Raw genomic sequence first — 15,908 nt, 5'->3', positions numbered from 1 at the left:
TTCTTGCATTAGCAGATGTGTTGTCAAATTTTAAGTTTTGTTACCCATGCTGCCATTGGGTGCTCTCTTGTATTAATCTTCAACGTAATCTAACGACTTTAGTATAGCTGTTCTCTTGAGGAGCTTTTAGGACAGCCAAAAGAGATGTCCTTCCTGTGAAAACTGTGTGATGCATCATTTGTTCCACTGGTCTTTGTTCTGTTTTAACATAGGCGGAGGAAATTGAGTATTCCTGTGAGAAATGTAATGGAAAGTCTGCTGTTGTCACACACAAATTCAATCGGCTTCCCAGGTAACCGTTGACGTCTGTTCCTTTCTTTCCTGGAAACACATCCCCAAAAGTGCATGCAGAAGCTCCTCAAAGATGAAATCTGTAATAGTGGATAGGACATCATGTGTGGTGGTGGTATGTGAGGAAGATCCACATGCAAGCAGTAATTTCTTCACTGTTCTTCAGTTTCTTTGTTAAAACCTTCTATGTGCTGAGTACCCTTTGCAATGCTTCTTCCTTCCTCTATCACTACACAGGGAGGTCTGAGTTTTCTCCTTTTATTATATTCTCGGGAGGGAGGTATGAACAGTAAAATAAATAAATAAAATTCTATACACTTAATATTTAGTGCTCAGTTAACCTGATGTGTCAGACTGAGCTGGGGACGTTCTTATCAGAAGTTGTGGAGAGAGTTTTGCTTTGTTCTGCTCTTCTGTGCTGATCCCTGGCTTCTCTCTTAGTAAGCATGGTGCTTCAAGAAAGAATGCAAATGCTCTGAGGGTTAATGGCATGCTCAATAATTCCAGACCTCGTGGTGGTGTTCAGTTCATTACTTGATGGTAGGGATCATTTTCTCATGGGATGTAAAGCTAAAAGAGAATGTTGGATGCCTTTACTTGGCCACTGTCCTTGTGCTGTGGTGCGTGCTCGTACAGAACATGGTAAATTGATGTTCTGCTAAAAGCATAGCTTGTAAGCATAGCTTGTGTTTTTCTTAATGAGCTTATGTACTATGACAGTGTTGCAAAACCTTTGTCAAAATATTTGGGTCTGAACACAGTGTAAATGATGATACAACTGCTTGATCTAAGTAGTTGGTACAAAGTACAGCATAAGGGAGAAGGCTCAGTGCAAGGAAGTTTTTTCAAACTCTTTATACTGTTCTGATCAAAAGCTGTTCTAAAAAAGTGTTATAAAAGATAGAAAGAGTACATGTCTTCCATTGGGCACAGCTCCTCTTCAACTCTAGGAAGCTGTGTGCTTCCTCTATCAAATATCTACAAGTAATATCATTCTGGCGTGTTGAACAATAATACTGTTTGTTTCTTGTACCTGTCACCATGTTGTAGGAATAATGTTTGATAAGAGCTGCTTGCTTTGGCCCACCTGAGGAGCAAGATGGTGCAGGATCAAAGCAGAAAGCCTCTTGGCAGCCTGCATTCTGCACCTTGTGCAGAGTTGGGAGGTGGATGGCAGAGTGATTATGCACCTCTTACCAGATAAGAGATAATGCTTCTCTCTTTCTCTCCCAAGTGATGATCTGCTTTAAAGCACATGGAATGCACTTCTTGTGAACAGAACAACTTGGATTTTTAACAGCTTTTCTAACTTGTATCTTGAGATTAACATTTTGTACTTCCCTCATGTTTTTCAGGGTTCTGATTCTTCATCTGAAACGATACAGCTTCAATGTAGCATTGTCTCTCAATCATAAAGTTGGGCAACAGGTGGTTATTCCGAGATACTTAACCCTGCTTTCACACTGTACAGAAAGCACCAGGCTGCCACTGACGCTGGGCTGGAGTGCCCATTCTGCAATGTAAGTGTACAACCTGAGTTCAGCTTGTGCTGTGTTACGTGCCCACAGTGAGGTTGTCAGTTGTCAGATCTACTCTATCTGATGTCTGGATAAAGAACCACCAAAATTATGCAGCCTCAGGTGCAAGATATCTAATCTAGCCTCTTGGTACAAAATCTAGATTACCTTTTGTTTGCAGCATGCTTAATTCTGCTGAGAAGGCGTAACAACATTCCTTTTTCTGTTTCCATTTGCACACCTCATGCTGTCATTCATTTTTCACTATCTTTACTATGTTACTATAGTATTTGAGGACTTCATGTGTTGAAAATAATCTTCTTTTCCCCGTGGCAGTTATTTTGGTACAGCTGCTCGTCCTAAGATATTAAATGGCCTAAGAGATTAAATGTGCCAGATGTCACACAGATGTGGCAGAATAAGGAACAAAAAGCCCTTAGGTCCCTTGCCTTGCATTCTGACATACTGTAAATGTAGTGAGATAGGATACATCTGGTATCTGTTCTTTTGCTGGATACTTAATGGAGTTTGAGATTTACCTGGAAGTTTCTCAAGAGTTTGCTTTCAGAGTAGAAATCTTTACCTCCTAAACGTAATGAAAAGCTTAAGCTAACCAATGCAGACATGCTGTAAAATGTTTTAAATGGCTTTACGGTGTTTTTTGGTTTTTTTTTTGTAATCACTGAAACCATTCTGATTAATCCAGACAGTGAAAGGGTGCCAAAGCTGGGGAAAAGTACCCCTGACTTGAGGAGAATTATGGAAATGGTTCCTGTATTGGTAAAACCATATGTTAGATGGGTGTAGTGGTAGCAGTGGACTTCAAGGAGTCCACAAAAGGATCGAGTGGAGCAGAAGATTTGCTTACAAGATCTAGCTAATAGAGGAGAAACGGAGAAGTGGGACGTGCCAGAATACCAGCTAATCCAGACACAGGAAGAGACTGGTTTGGGAGCAGGAACTCAAGTGTTGGTGGGAATCAGGGGAAAAAGGAAAGAATTCCCTTGACGTGGGAGTCCAACGCCTTTGACTTGTGAGCTTGTCCCTAAGGGTGCATTGCTAAGAAGTGAATCAAATTTAAAGGATTGCATCTGGTTTTGAACTGCTGTTGAGTATTTATGGCATCGTGGAGTTATTACTCTAAAAACAAGCAATTAGCAAATACGTAATGGTATTCTACTTGCTGCTTTGAACATGGATTTGCATGCATAGCAGACATGTAAACATGTATTATTTTAAAGACTAACTGCTGCAATAAATACTTTGTTTTTTAAATAGTTCCCGTCCACTGAAAGCCTCCCAAATGGTGAATTCCTGTACTATAAGCACTTCTACACCTTGTAGGTAAGTTCAAGTTCTGAAATGCTCTCTTGGCCTGGCGTTTCATGGCTTTTAAGGCAGTTTGGATTTGCATAGTTTTTTTTCTTTACTATTTCTACTTTAAAAAAAAAAAATCTTGTGTAAATTGCTTTTAGGTACTGTTTTTTCATATCTGAGCTTTATTGGTGTTACATGTTAGCTGAAAGAAGCATTAATGCTATCATTTGCCTAATTGACACAATCCTGTTAGCATTTCTCTTGAGAACCTTTGGGAACTCGGAAGCAAGCGAAGAGGAATTTTTTCATGGAGAGGGCTCGATGGGATCTGGTTTGTACAGATGATTGGTCAGGGCCAGGTGTTTTAAACTGCCTTGCATTTGTTGCTGCAAACCAGACATATAAGAAGCAACATGTTTTCTAATTCTGTAGTTAAACATTTTTTTCCTGTTTTTATTTATGGAGCTGCAGTGAGTTTAGAGAACAGGTGGTTGGTTCCTTAAGCTTGTTTGTAAAGATGAGAGGGCATTATTATGGCCTTCATAGGCTGTTCTGAGAGGCCAATTTTTGACATAGTGGGAAATCCTGATTTTGCAGTGGTGAGTTTTCCATTTTGGAATGGATGTAGAACAAATTTCCAAATTTGAGCAGATATTTCAGACTCAGAGTCTCTTGTCTTCTGCTCTAAAGAAACAAGGATTTATCCCAGTGAAAGAGCAAATGAATAAACAAAACTGTGCAGACTTGTAACTTTATATCCTAGTATTGATGTGAAAAGTCTTGTGTCCAGCTTAGTAAATTTCAGGAGTCAAGTAAATGGTTTCTGCTGAGTTCTACATGTTAATGTGGGCTTGTCTCAAATGAACGCTGTTCAAGATTATTGTGTGATAAAGTGCAGGCTCTTGGCTTGTGAATTTCTCTAGTGATTGTGCTACATCTTGTAACAGGTGTCATGTGAGAGAAAAACAACACTTGGTAGGTGCGGAGTAAATAAACTATGAAGTGTTTGTTTATTGCCTGCTATCTTGGTAAATTTCTGTATTCAACATTAGCAGCCTGTTCCCTAAATTGTGCCTCCCCACAGCCTGAAAATCTGCAGTTATTTAATGGTTTCTATGAAACAGATTTGTACAGTGCTATGAAGTTCTATAGCTGTGTTTTTAATTTACAGAAAATATACTTTCAAATCAAAGAGCTCTGCAGCTCTCTGTGTGGATTCAGACAGTGATGATGAGCCTCTGAAACGCTCTGTTGCCAATAGCCAAAGGTTGTGCAACATACAGAGTAGAGATCAGCAACAACTGCAAGAAGAGCCAGAAAAGGTAAGGGAGGGAAAAAGTAAGTACAAGCTTCTGTATGCATAGGGGCTGTATGTACTTGTGGCTTGCCTATGTTTTTCTTAGCATAATGAAATTGATGTAAGCTGTTTTCTCTCCTAATTAGCACTGTGATGCTAGAAGGGAGTGCTTTGCCATGCCAGCTAATTGACCTCTTTACAATTGTCTTGAGTTCCCACTGGGAACAGAGGTAATTGTGTTATAACTGCTCTTATCTTGCAGGGTTGTGTATACCAGCTGCTTAGCAGTTTTGTTGGTCCTTTGGGCAGCTTTCACTAAAGACTTTTCCATACAGAATTTTAATGGACTGTCAATAATAAAATTATGCAGCAAAGCCCGTGATTAAATTAGAGCTAGTACAAATTGGGCTAGAAAAAATAGTCAGTTGAGAGAAGTTCTTGTGGCTGAATAAAAACATGCAAAGAAGTGGTGGATGTATGCAGCTTCTCACCTAACAATAGAATCCCAATCCATGTGATATTTAATAAAAAATAAAATAATGGGTATTGAAATTCCAGAAGACAGGTTGGGAAACACTGCAAGTGTGCTGAAGCTCAGAAGTACAGTTAAAATGATCTTGACAAATCTGAGAAACTGCCTAAAAATAGGAGGGGTGGTTCAGTATGAGCAGGCTAAAGACACTAATCTTAGCAGGGCTGACTGGCTGTAAATGCAGGATGAGAACAGCTGGGAAAGCAGTGGGCCTTCAGAAAGGAGTAAGGGGCAACAGTTGGTCAGAGTAGTAGGCTGACTGAAAAGGTAAATATTTAAGGGAGGAATAGCCTGCAGGGTGAGTGAAATCAGCCTTTGTTTTTTCCTCAGCATCGATCTTTACCTGGAATGCTGGATCTAGCATCCAGATCCATCTGGAATCCAGATTTGAAAAAGAGAGAATAATTGGAGAGAAGCAAGTGAAGTGAAACGTGAATAGTCAAATGTTTGGAAAGGAAGATTTCTGAGGAAAGAGTGGTTGAGTGAACTTGGGTCCTTTAGTGAAAGGAAAAACCTAAACAGTGTGTATCTTCAAGGAAGGGAAGGCAATGAGTGGAAGCACTTGGGCTGTTTTTCTTGGCCTCAGTGGATGGAAGCAGTAGACTGAAATTGCAGACAGTAATTTTTAGATTATACTTCAGGGAAAACTTCCTGATGTTCAGGATATTAAGTGATGGAATAGATTGCTTTGGGAGTAAGCAGAAAACAGCTTGCTCTCAGAAGTAGAATGAACAACTGCTATCTTGCATAGCACATCTGTGGTGGCTGTGGGTGGGGAAATTAAACTGACTTCTCTTTGAAGTGCTCCTTCTGTAAAGAGAAACCTTTCCAAACTGTCTTAAATGATTCTTCAAATTTTGTTTGTGAGGAAGTGTAGGTAATCTCCATCACAGCAACGCTGTGTGCAAAGATGGTGGGAATAAAGCCTATTAATTTGAATAGCAAATTAATGGGAGGCTTTCCAGCCTGCTGTGGGAAAGAGACAGTGGTGGAGATGATTCCACATAAGCAACTTGACTTTTTGCAGCTGTGTGTTTTGGGCACTCCCCACCACAGACCTGAGCAGCCATCTGCTATTGTTAACCATACTGTCCTGGTAGGACCTGGTCCTGGTTCTTGGTGTGGCGTCGCTGCTACTGCAGAGCTACTATCAGGATGCTTCTCATTGCAGCTGTGTTGGGATGATCATGTATCCCATGCGTGGCACTGCACAAAAGCAATCCTGCCATGTAGGAGAACAACTGGGATACATGATGTTGGGCTCTAGGTGCGAATAGCAGTTACCTGGCTAATGAGGGCAAAGCTGTGATTTCTGGCTCTGCAGGTGAAGTGGTATTTAAGTATTTTTCAAATACATTTATTTAAAGCAGCCTGAATTAGAGCCTAAGCTGCTTAAAATCCATGCAAATGAATTGTAATGGAAAAGTTGTATTCAAGTAATGCACTGTTGTTGCCAAGCCAAGTCCAGCTTCTGAATTAGAGGAGGCTGTTGTCAGAGTCCCTGGAACCACAGTTTGCTTGAAGAGCTAAATCAGTTTTGACAGTAGTGGTCTACAGGTGCAGAGAGGAGTCAGAAAGCTTAGAGTTGCAGGTACTCTGATTTTCCTAGTCAGTGCACAAATAAAATGGGAGGAAAAAGAATAAAAGTTGTCCGTTCTGATTGTTGGAGGTGGTGATGATTCAAACAAGCAGTTCAGTTGGGTAATTCACTTGCTGATCTGGTTTGATAAACCATTTTTAATGCAAAGAGTTTGCACTATAAAACCAGCCTTACTCATCAAAAGCTTATTTACTTACAAGTAAAAAAAAAAAAAAAAAAAAGCAGCAGTATGGTGGATTCTTGTTTGTTTTAATGAAGTTCTGAGTTGCAACCGAGTGAAATTTGGAGAAAGACCTGGATAAATTCGTAAATAATAATTAGAAAACCATGATTTGTAATATACAAATGCAAATATATACATACACACAAATACGGTAAGTAGTATAATCATTTAAATATGTATGCTTAGAGGTTAGCCTCCTGATTAAACAGTTGATATCACAATGATGGAAATGCCTACACTGGTTATAAATCAGTATGGCTTTGGAGTAGATGAGCATCTGTTTTAGGAAAATAACTACAACAATAACATAACAATAGAAAAAGTTGGATCAGGAGTTTTTTCCTTTCTCCTGATTTAAAGCCATTTTGTTCTCCTTAAGAAATATTATTTCCCCACTTTTCCTGATCTTTCCTTGACTTGCTGATCACTGTATTGTTTCCCTTACCCCCCTGTGATTTCTTATGGCAAGTCTGCACTGCCAGACGTAATTTTAATTCTACTTCTTAGCAGCCTAATTTCAGTTCCTGTTTTTCCTTCCTTTCTACAAGTTCCATTCGGGTACTGCTTCAGCCTGCTGTGTTAATAAACTTGCAGTTTTGCTACTTCTGCCCTCAGGGTTTTAGCACTGACTTGCCAGGGGCTTGGAGATCCATCAGCGCCTAAAGGTAGAACGTGTGTTGAAGGAGATGGGAAGAGTTGCCTTGGCTGTATTAATCCACAGGGCCTGTAAAAACTGGTTGTAGTTGATATTTAAATATTGTTCCTTGGAGTGAATGTAGCTGCAAGGGTAGTGTCTCCATTGAAACTCACAGAACTGCCTGTTTAGCCTTGACAGAGCCAAATTCCCACATCCTGGAGTTAAACAATAGTAATAATAAATCTATATGGAAATGTAAAGCTGGTGTTATATACCTGTTCATTCAAGTTTTTAATCATAACTCCATTCATCTCTAGAGTTCAAAAAGAAGTAAAATGGAGGGTGATAAACCTGAGCTGGGCAATGCTGGTTTTGATGGGATGAGCGAAGATGAGCTGCTAGCAGCTGTTTTAGAGATCAGCAAAAGGGAAGCTTCTCTGTCTCTGAGCCATGATGAGGATAAGCCCACAAGCAGCCCAGACACTGGGTTTGGAGATGATGAAATTCAGGAGTTGCCTGAAAACCTGGAAACGATGGAGACGGAGAAACCCAAAGCACCATTAGAATCAGGTAAGGCAAAGTAACTGCCTTAATTGTGCTGTGATGGACTAAAGCAAGTTACTGATAGCAGTGGGCTGGTAATATTTGAGGGCAGAAGCCAGATGCAAGCATACTGCTGAAACTGTCTGAATTTCTCAGAGTTTTCTCATAGTTTCACAATGTATAAAGTTTGTAAGAAAATACATTTTGCCATTTCAATGAATTACATGTCAGTCACTGCTGTGATAAAGGTAGGTTGTCTTCAGGGTTCATTGCCATCTTTTCCCCTTCTGATTACCGCACACTTTCACTCCCTGCCTTACCAGACAATTCAAATTATGAAGATTTGGCAGTGTCTGGGCCCTAATCCTCTGTAATCAGCAAGTAGTTACATCTCTGCAGCTGCTGCAGGATGGGCAGTGCGGTAGCAGCATTCAGATTGCTGAACTTTAAGAATGATGTCTGCATTGTGTGAGACCAAACTGCTTTTGTTAATGCAGTTGTTTTTTTCACTAGTTACTGCTGAATTTAACTCCATCTCTATTTATTCTTTTGTAATACTCTGAGTAGTGAGCCTAAGAGACTCAGCATGCAAATCGTAGCCAAAAACATGGTTAAGTACAGGAGGAAGACTCTTTGATCTCCTTGTGGGGAAATTGTATCTCACAGCTGAAGGAGAATTAAGTGTGCATGTGCTACATGTTTTCATGCAAATGTTTAGTGCCACTAGCCTGGAAAAAACAGGGAAACAACATCCTTTCCTTCTCTTCTCAGAGCCAAAAGGTTAGGCGTTAACGAAAATACTGTTCAGAACATCAAGCTTGAGAAGAATTGTCCAGTGAAACAACTTTCATGTTGGAAGTTGGTCTCTAAGAAAACCAGATGTGTAGTCAGCCTTGCATGTGCTCAACTTCACGTACTTTGTTACTATGGTTGTGAAAGGCAACTGTGAGAGCCTGGCAGCAGAAATGTCTCTTCAGGTTCTCCTTGAAAGATGTAATGCAATTACTTGAAGGCTGTGATGTTTAAGCAGAAAGTATGTTTAATAGACATCTGTAATTTCTGATGAAGAATTCAGTTAAACACGTAGCATTGAATTTGCCTTTCTGTATTTGTGTATGGTCAAAAACACAAGTACTATTCAAACCATAAAGTTTGGCATTCAAATGAGATGTGCATCTTCGTATTTCAAGTTAGCATTTATGGCAGCTGAATGTAACACCTAATGAGTTCACAGCCCTATGTTCTATTTAAAGGAAGCTCAAAGGCAATGGATGTTCCCCTTTATCAAACAAAGTGATTCTAAACATGAAAAATCTAACTTGCTCCAGTCTTTTTTTTATCATTAGTAATCTTTTTTCTTGTAAACATTGAATTGTTTGTGGTGCTTTAAAAAGAAACAAAAAAAAAAAACAGAGGGTAGGACCCTGGCAAGTTTAAGTAGAACAGATGTCTCTTCTGCTACAAGATCCTGAAATTAAATCAAGTATTTCTTACAGTAGAAATCTTCAAAGATCATGTAATAAATTCTGTTTTGTTATTCATCTTAAGAGGATTAGACTGGTGGATTATAGTTTTGGTTCTAGTGGTCTTATATGTAAGAGGTCATAGCTAGTAAGACTCTGCCTTGTGTAGTCCTTGCCAGTAACTAATGAACAGATGTTGAAGTCTGCGTAGGGCAAAACTCTAAAGTTTCACATGTTGCTGCATGATGGCTTTTGGAGCAGGTTCTAATTTTTTCAGCTGCAAGCAAATGGGAGAATGAAAGTGTCTTGCAACGAGATGAGATGTGTGCAGTAGTTGAATGTGAGCATTCATTTCAGAAATAGTCCAAAAACAAAAAATAAAACAAAAAACCTAACTTCTGACATGTTGTTTATTTTGAAGTTCAATTGTGAAGTTTTAATCTTTTTGCACTTTTAAAGATTTAGGCTGTGTTCACAAGGTTGAACTCTTAACTGAAAGAGAAGCTGACAAATTGAAAGAGTGCTTGAGATTTGTTTCCCACTCTCATACAGATGATTAAACTTTAATTTGTAGCTTGGCTTGTAGTATTCTGAGGTATAATATGCAATGCAAACCTATTTTTTTTCTAAATCTTTGGTTACTTCTAGAAAAATGCAGGTGTCAGCTTTGTGGCTGTAGGAACCTAGTGGTATGTGGCATCTTCCTTTTAGTTGAAGTTGCTGTTTGAGTAAGCATAAAGGAAGAGGATCGTTTCAGGGATTAATCAAGTGGTTCATCTTGTACCTCTTAAAATTACAAGACTCCTTCTTCTGGAGCTTTTTCAAACTGTTGACATTTCTGTTTTTGTTTTCATGGCTGAGATCTCCTTGTCAATAGATGTCACTGTGCTGCAGGGATTGTAGTTACAAACCCAGGAAAGCATAACTGTACTTTGCGATCCTTCAGGTCCTGCCAATTTCACTGAGATAACTAAAGATTTTGATGAGAATAAGGAAAACAAAACTCCGGAAGGCTCCCAGGGAGAGGTTGACTGGCTGCAGCAGTATGATATGGAGAGAGAGAGGGAAGAACAAGAACTTCAGCAAGCACTGGCTCAGAGCCTTCAAGAACAAGTAAGAAATAATTTGCTCTCTCAAGTTACTTCCCCAGCACTGGAAAGCTGATGGCTGAAGAAAACCTTGTGTTCACACAGCAACTGAAAGGCGATTCTGCTCTGTGTTTGAGAGAATCTGATGTTCTAGCTCCACTCCTAGCACGGGGTAGATTTAGGCATAGTTTTGTGTGTATTTTGGGAACGATACTATATCACAGACACGCAGATCTCTCCAAGCTCTCTGTGCATATTTATACATAAAGCTGTGACATTATATAAACATAGTGATAAACTGAAGTCTCACTAGCTCTCACATAACACTCACGGGCTCACCCCTAGCTTCCCTGGAAGTTGCTTATTGCCTGGAAGCCCTACAGCATATTCTGCCAAGAATCAAAGTGAAAGAAACAACAGATTTTAAAGCAAAAGCTGGGGATGGCCTTATCAGGTCAGCTTAAAGATGTGTCTCGTTTGGTACACTGTTTCTGGTGATCATTGGTAGGAAATGCACAGCAAAGAGTATGAGAGCAGAACAATGATGTGATGTTTTCCTGTTGTAAGTTGGAAAAAGGATCTCCAATAATTAAGTCTAAAAACAGTCCTTTAAAAAGGACTTGGAAAAAAATGGGATCTTGTATGCTAACAATCTGTGTTCCACTTGATTTACAAGACCTGTAACTATTTTCTACATGTTTAACTGCCATGAGGAAGAAGTAAACACTTTGTCAGGTCTGTCTTTAAGTAGATACCCTTGTCTGCTCTCTTTTAATACTAAAGCTGTCATGGTTTTCCTTATGAGATCTGATGTTTCTGTGGCTCTTGGATTTTTCTCTCCCATTTCTCATTATAAAGTGCTTGTTGGTGTGTTCTGTGCCAGATGTAGCTTTGATTCAGTACCACTAAGTAGTTCAATGAAGATCCTCAAATACTTTAGAAAAAGTGAGATAAAAGGCCTCATGTTAATAATGTAAAACTGCCTTTTGTGTGTTGCTCTGCTATGATTCTGAAGTGAAAATCTGCTATTCTAATGAATCAGACATGAAAATGTGGTTATCTTGGTTTGAAATATGTAGTTAGGGCTTTGCATTCAGGTGCACAGAAAGCATTCAAGGACTGAATTAAGAAGCTAGCACAGTAAGTGTTACTGTGTACTGAAAGCTGCTGTAGCTCTGAGCTTTTGAGAGTGCTGGGAGGAGCAGGAGCATGATGCTATCCAAAAAATTGGAAGGACTTGTTGACAGACTTTTTTTTGCATCCTGCCTTTGTGAATTACACCTGTTAAACAGAACATTATCTCTTTCTAATGGCCAGAAGATAATAAAATCTGTCCAAGTTTAACAACTCTGTCTACAGTTGGCTTTGGACAGAAATCTAAACTTTGCTCCAGTGTGAGGAGCTTTGTGTGAGACAGCTTTCCTTAGCAAAGGGTTGCAAATTCATTCGGATGCTTTTCAAATTAATGATCCACTGAAAGTGTTTGGTGTTAGTGGGGGCTTGCTCTGCTGCATACCAAGCTTTAGGAGCTTTGACAAGCCTTAATGAAGGTTTGTCCCAGGTTCTGTTGGATGAGAACATTGGACTCTCGCTGGTTGCAAACACTTCTTCACACGAAACCTTTAATTTACAGTGTCAGGTTTGTTGTAGAAACCAGAGCAGCACAGTTTCAATGGAAAAAAAGCACCACAAGAATTTTAAACAGTGAACTGTCTCAGTGAGCTAAGTTTTGTTCTCTTCCCATCAGGAGGCACGAGAACAAAAAGAGGATGATGACCTTAAGCGAGCTACGGAATTAAGTCTACAAGGTGAAGCTTATTTAACTTTTCCAGTATGTTGCTTTTGAAGGAAAATAGACCTGTATGTATGAGTGCAGCTCCTCACTGCAAGACAGCTGGGATTTCAGGCCCTTTTGATGTGTGCTTAATTGTACTTGGTTTTGCTCGGGTCTCTTGTTCTCAGTTGTGGAAGCAAATGGCAGGAAAAAATTAAAATAAAAAATGACCTATTTAATTCTTTTGAGTTTTTAGTATGGTATGTGTGTGTGTATATATATATATATATATATATATATATATATATATATAGCAAATGGACCATGGAATTTTGTGTTCCCAGAAACCAACATGGCTGTAGTCACAATTTAAGGATCATCAAGTTTCCACTGGTATTTTAGTGCATGTTAATGCACTGGCTTTGCCTAAGAAAATAAGTACCCTATCTGTCTGACACGGGGGGGAGAGTAGATAAACCCTGCTTCTAGGTATAGCACTTGGGGAATGGAGGGGGCACCCAACATACCATCTGTCCTTCCCAAATGCAGACTGTGAGCCTCAGGTGTGCTTAACATCTGTGTGGGGCTGGCAGGTGAGTGGTTTCATGCAGCCTGGCAGGGCAAAGCTTAACAGAGGAAATTCCTACTCTAAAAAGGGAGTGGTAACAGTTATGAAGCATTGTGGTAAGGTGCTCTTAGATGCTTGGGCACCTTGAAAGGCCCTCAGTGGTTACCAGATGAGCTTATCAGCTTCTGAAGAGCAATAAGTGCTGATGTCTTTCTACAAAAAAAAAAGTCGATCCTGAGCAGTGTCCTGTTAATCACAGCTCCTCACCCACCCAGCACTTCACAGCTTTCATTTAGCTGTTGAAAGCACGGCCACTTCTCCTAATGAGCACTGTACAAACCCTCGCATTAGTCGGGTGGCTGCAGAATCCCAGGAAGTTAGGAACAGTGTGTACAGGGAGCTGTGGTGCCTTCCGGCTCTTTGCAAAGCGCTGCCTGCATTCTGCTCAGCCAAGCAAACTGGAAGTTCCTGTGGTGAGCAGCCTTCTTACCACTGAAAACAATGAAAAGATGCCTGCTGCCAGCAGCAGCGATTGGATGCCAGTTTAAATTGAAAAATGTACTTTGTTAATGCAACTTATAGTTTAGAACTGTAATTCATAGCTCCTCCTTGCCCAGCTTGCAGTTCCCTGGCCCAACTGGCCCTGCTGCTCTCAGGATTGGGTCTGGCTTCCTGCTCTGGAGTGAACTGGGTGTTTTCCTGCTTGGGTTCTCATGCAGTGTTGTTGTTTCTGTGCTGTTTAGAGTTTAACAGCTCTCTCCTGGACAGCGTTGGCTCTGATGAGGACTCTGGGAATGAGGATGTGCTTGACATGGAGTACTCAGAAGCTGAAGCAGAAGAGCTGAAAAGAAACGCTGAGGTGTGATCTATGATTCCAAATGTTAACTGAGAAGTTCAGCCCCTTCTTTGCCATAGGCTCAGTGTTAGGTAGTTTTAAAGAATTCCGTTCTGATGAAAAGGGAGAAGATAGAGTACTCAACTATAAGGGTCTGTTCTATTCTGTTGTTTTTCTTTTATAGCTGCAGAGAGACCTCTCTGAGCATCTCTAAGATATGAATAATGATGAAAAGGAAACAGTAATTTTATATGGGGAATGTTCCAGTGGATGGAGCTCCAGACTCCATGCAGCAATGTTGGGACAGTTCCCCGTGCCTCCCTTCTGGAGGAAGGCTGTGTAAAGCGACAGAGGTTAAGACTTATATCTGAACTTACCTTGAATAGTTCTTATTTTCTTACAATTCTTCACCAATTTTCTTAAACCAAGAATTGCATTTTAAAGCGTTGCCAGTGAACTGCATCAACAAGGTATCCTGGTCTGAGAGTTTGAAGCAGTAATTACCAAAAGCCAGTCTCCATCATTTAGTTTTTTGTTCAGTGAACAGACAGAGTGTGTCTTTTGCATGCAAAAGGGTATTGTCTGCTGACATTGCAGGTGCAGGATGAGAGTCTGAGCCACGTATCTGGTATTAGCTATTAAATCTGTATATCGTTATCAAGGATAAAGCTTTAATATTTCAGAATTAAATGTGCTGTTCCCTTTTTGCTTATCTATGTTTATTTGGTGGATTGATTCTGACATCAGTGGAAGCTGCTTAGGAAGTGGTTGTTTAGAGAACTTTGCAGAGTAGAGCTCATGTCAGTGTCTGTTCTGAGGTCAGAGTGACTGCTTTGTTTTGTTTTGTTTTTTTTTTTTGCTTGCTCAAAGATCAAATTAAAGTCAGGAGCTTTTCCCCACTTCTTGAAGGACTCTTCATTGGTGTGAGCCAGGGTGTCTGTTGCTGTAATCCTTTTGCAGCTTTAAACACAATAGCCAAAACCCATATTTCAGGTATAAATCACCTTGTCCATGGGTTACATGGGACAAAAGTGAATACTTAAACTTTAATTGGACCTTGTTTTTAGACAGGAGAGCTGCCTCACTCCTATCGCCTCATCAGCATTGTCAGCCACATTGGAAGCACATCATCTTCAGGTAAAAGACATTGTTTTATTCTTCGTCTCTTATTGAGATTAAAAATCTGCAAAACAAAATTACCATATCAGGGTTATTTGTAGAGAGGAGTTTAGGGTCAGCAGGAGCAGAAAAGAAAAAAAAACAGCTCTTTAATTGTGGGTTGCTGGCACTGAAGTGGGGTGAGGGTGTCATTGTGCCTATATGAGGCATCTGGGCTCAGTGCTGGCTATGGGATCTGTGGCATTGCTAGTGCTTATCACTAGCTCACTGGCTAGCAAAGGCAGAGCATGCAGGATATTAGGGATGTTTTAGCATTTTAAATCTGAGCAAGGCATCCCGCTAACTAGCTTACTGGCTGAAGTGCAGCATGAAAAGTATGTTCTGTGTTTTTAAGGTCACTATATCAGCGATGTCTATGATATCAAGAAGCAATCCTGGTTCACCTACAATGATCTGGAAGTGTCTAGAACTCTAGAAACCACTGTCCAGTGTGACAGAGACAGAAGTGGCTACATCTTCTTCTACATGCACAAGTAGGTGGCCTGGGGCATTCTGGTACTGTTTGTTATAGCAGACCTCTTCTTCTCTATTCTGCTTTGATGGGGTGAGGAGTGTCTCTGTATATGGGTCAGAAGAAATTAGTCAAAATTTTATACAGGCATGACAAATTGAAGTGCAGTGAGTTTGTTATTATATGTCACTAGTGTATAGTATTTTAACAAGGTACATTAAATCATCTTTTGAAAAGCTGGATTTGGTGTCTCAGCCATTCGTTATTTGTACCAAGATTCAAAATGGAGTTTGGATTTTGTCCTTACTTGCGGTAAGATTTGTAAATACCCTTATCCGTGCTTCTAGTGGTTGTGTTGTTGCATCCATGGTCATCTCAGGACATGAGCAAGATGAGATTTGTAGATAAAAGTAATACTTTATCAGGCACACAACTGATGAAGGGCTTTTGTAACTCAGTTTGTTCCCTTTTTATGTGTTTTCTGGTCCCTGTAGTAAAAGATACTACACTATCTCTGCAGACTGTGTCTTGTGTTCCTACAGATCCTATTACTAGCCTGGACTTACTTTAACTGTTGTTACTGTTCTCTGGAG

General features: G+C 40.0%; 1 protein-coding gene across 1 annotated transcript in view; it reads left to right on the top strand.

Annotated features, from left to right (window-relative positions):
* USP37 (ubiquitin specific peptidase 37) overlaps positions 1–15,908 on the top strand; it is a 29,385-nt gene that overhangs the window by 11,064 nt on the left and 2,413 nt on the right. The window contains exons 14-23 of the mRNA XM_031590512.2: positions 213–292; positions 1,647–1,811; positions 3,087–3,152; positions 4,297–4,447; positions 7,732–7,984; positions 10,367–10,533; positions 12,256–12,316; positions 13,594–13,709; positions 14,753–14,822; positions 15,199–15,337. Coding sequence (XP_031446372.1) covers positions 213–292; positions 1,647–1,811; positions 3,087–3,152; positions 4,297–4,447; positions 7,732–7,984; positions 10,367–10,533; positions 12,256–12,316; positions 13,594–13,709; positions 14,753–14,822; positions 15,199–15,337 — 1,268 coding nt within the window. The remainder of the gene's footprint in view (positions 1–212; positions 293–1,646; positions 1,812–3,086; positions 3,153–4,296; positions 4,448–7,731; positions 7,985–10,366; positions 10,534–12,255; positions 12,317–13,593; positions 13,710–14,752; positions 14,823–15,198; positions 15,338–15,908) is intronic.

This window comes from Phasianus colchicus, chromosome 7 (genome assembly GCF_987193195.1).
Source record: "Phasianus colchicus chromosome 7, bPhaCol1.hap1.1, whole genome shotgun sequence".
NCBI classification, from domain to species: Eukaryota; Metazoa; Chordata; class Aves; order Galliformes; family Phasianidae; genus Phasianus; species Phasianus colchicus.
Note: the sequence above shows the minus strand (reverse complement) of the source record. Positions and strands in the feature narration are given on the sequence as shown.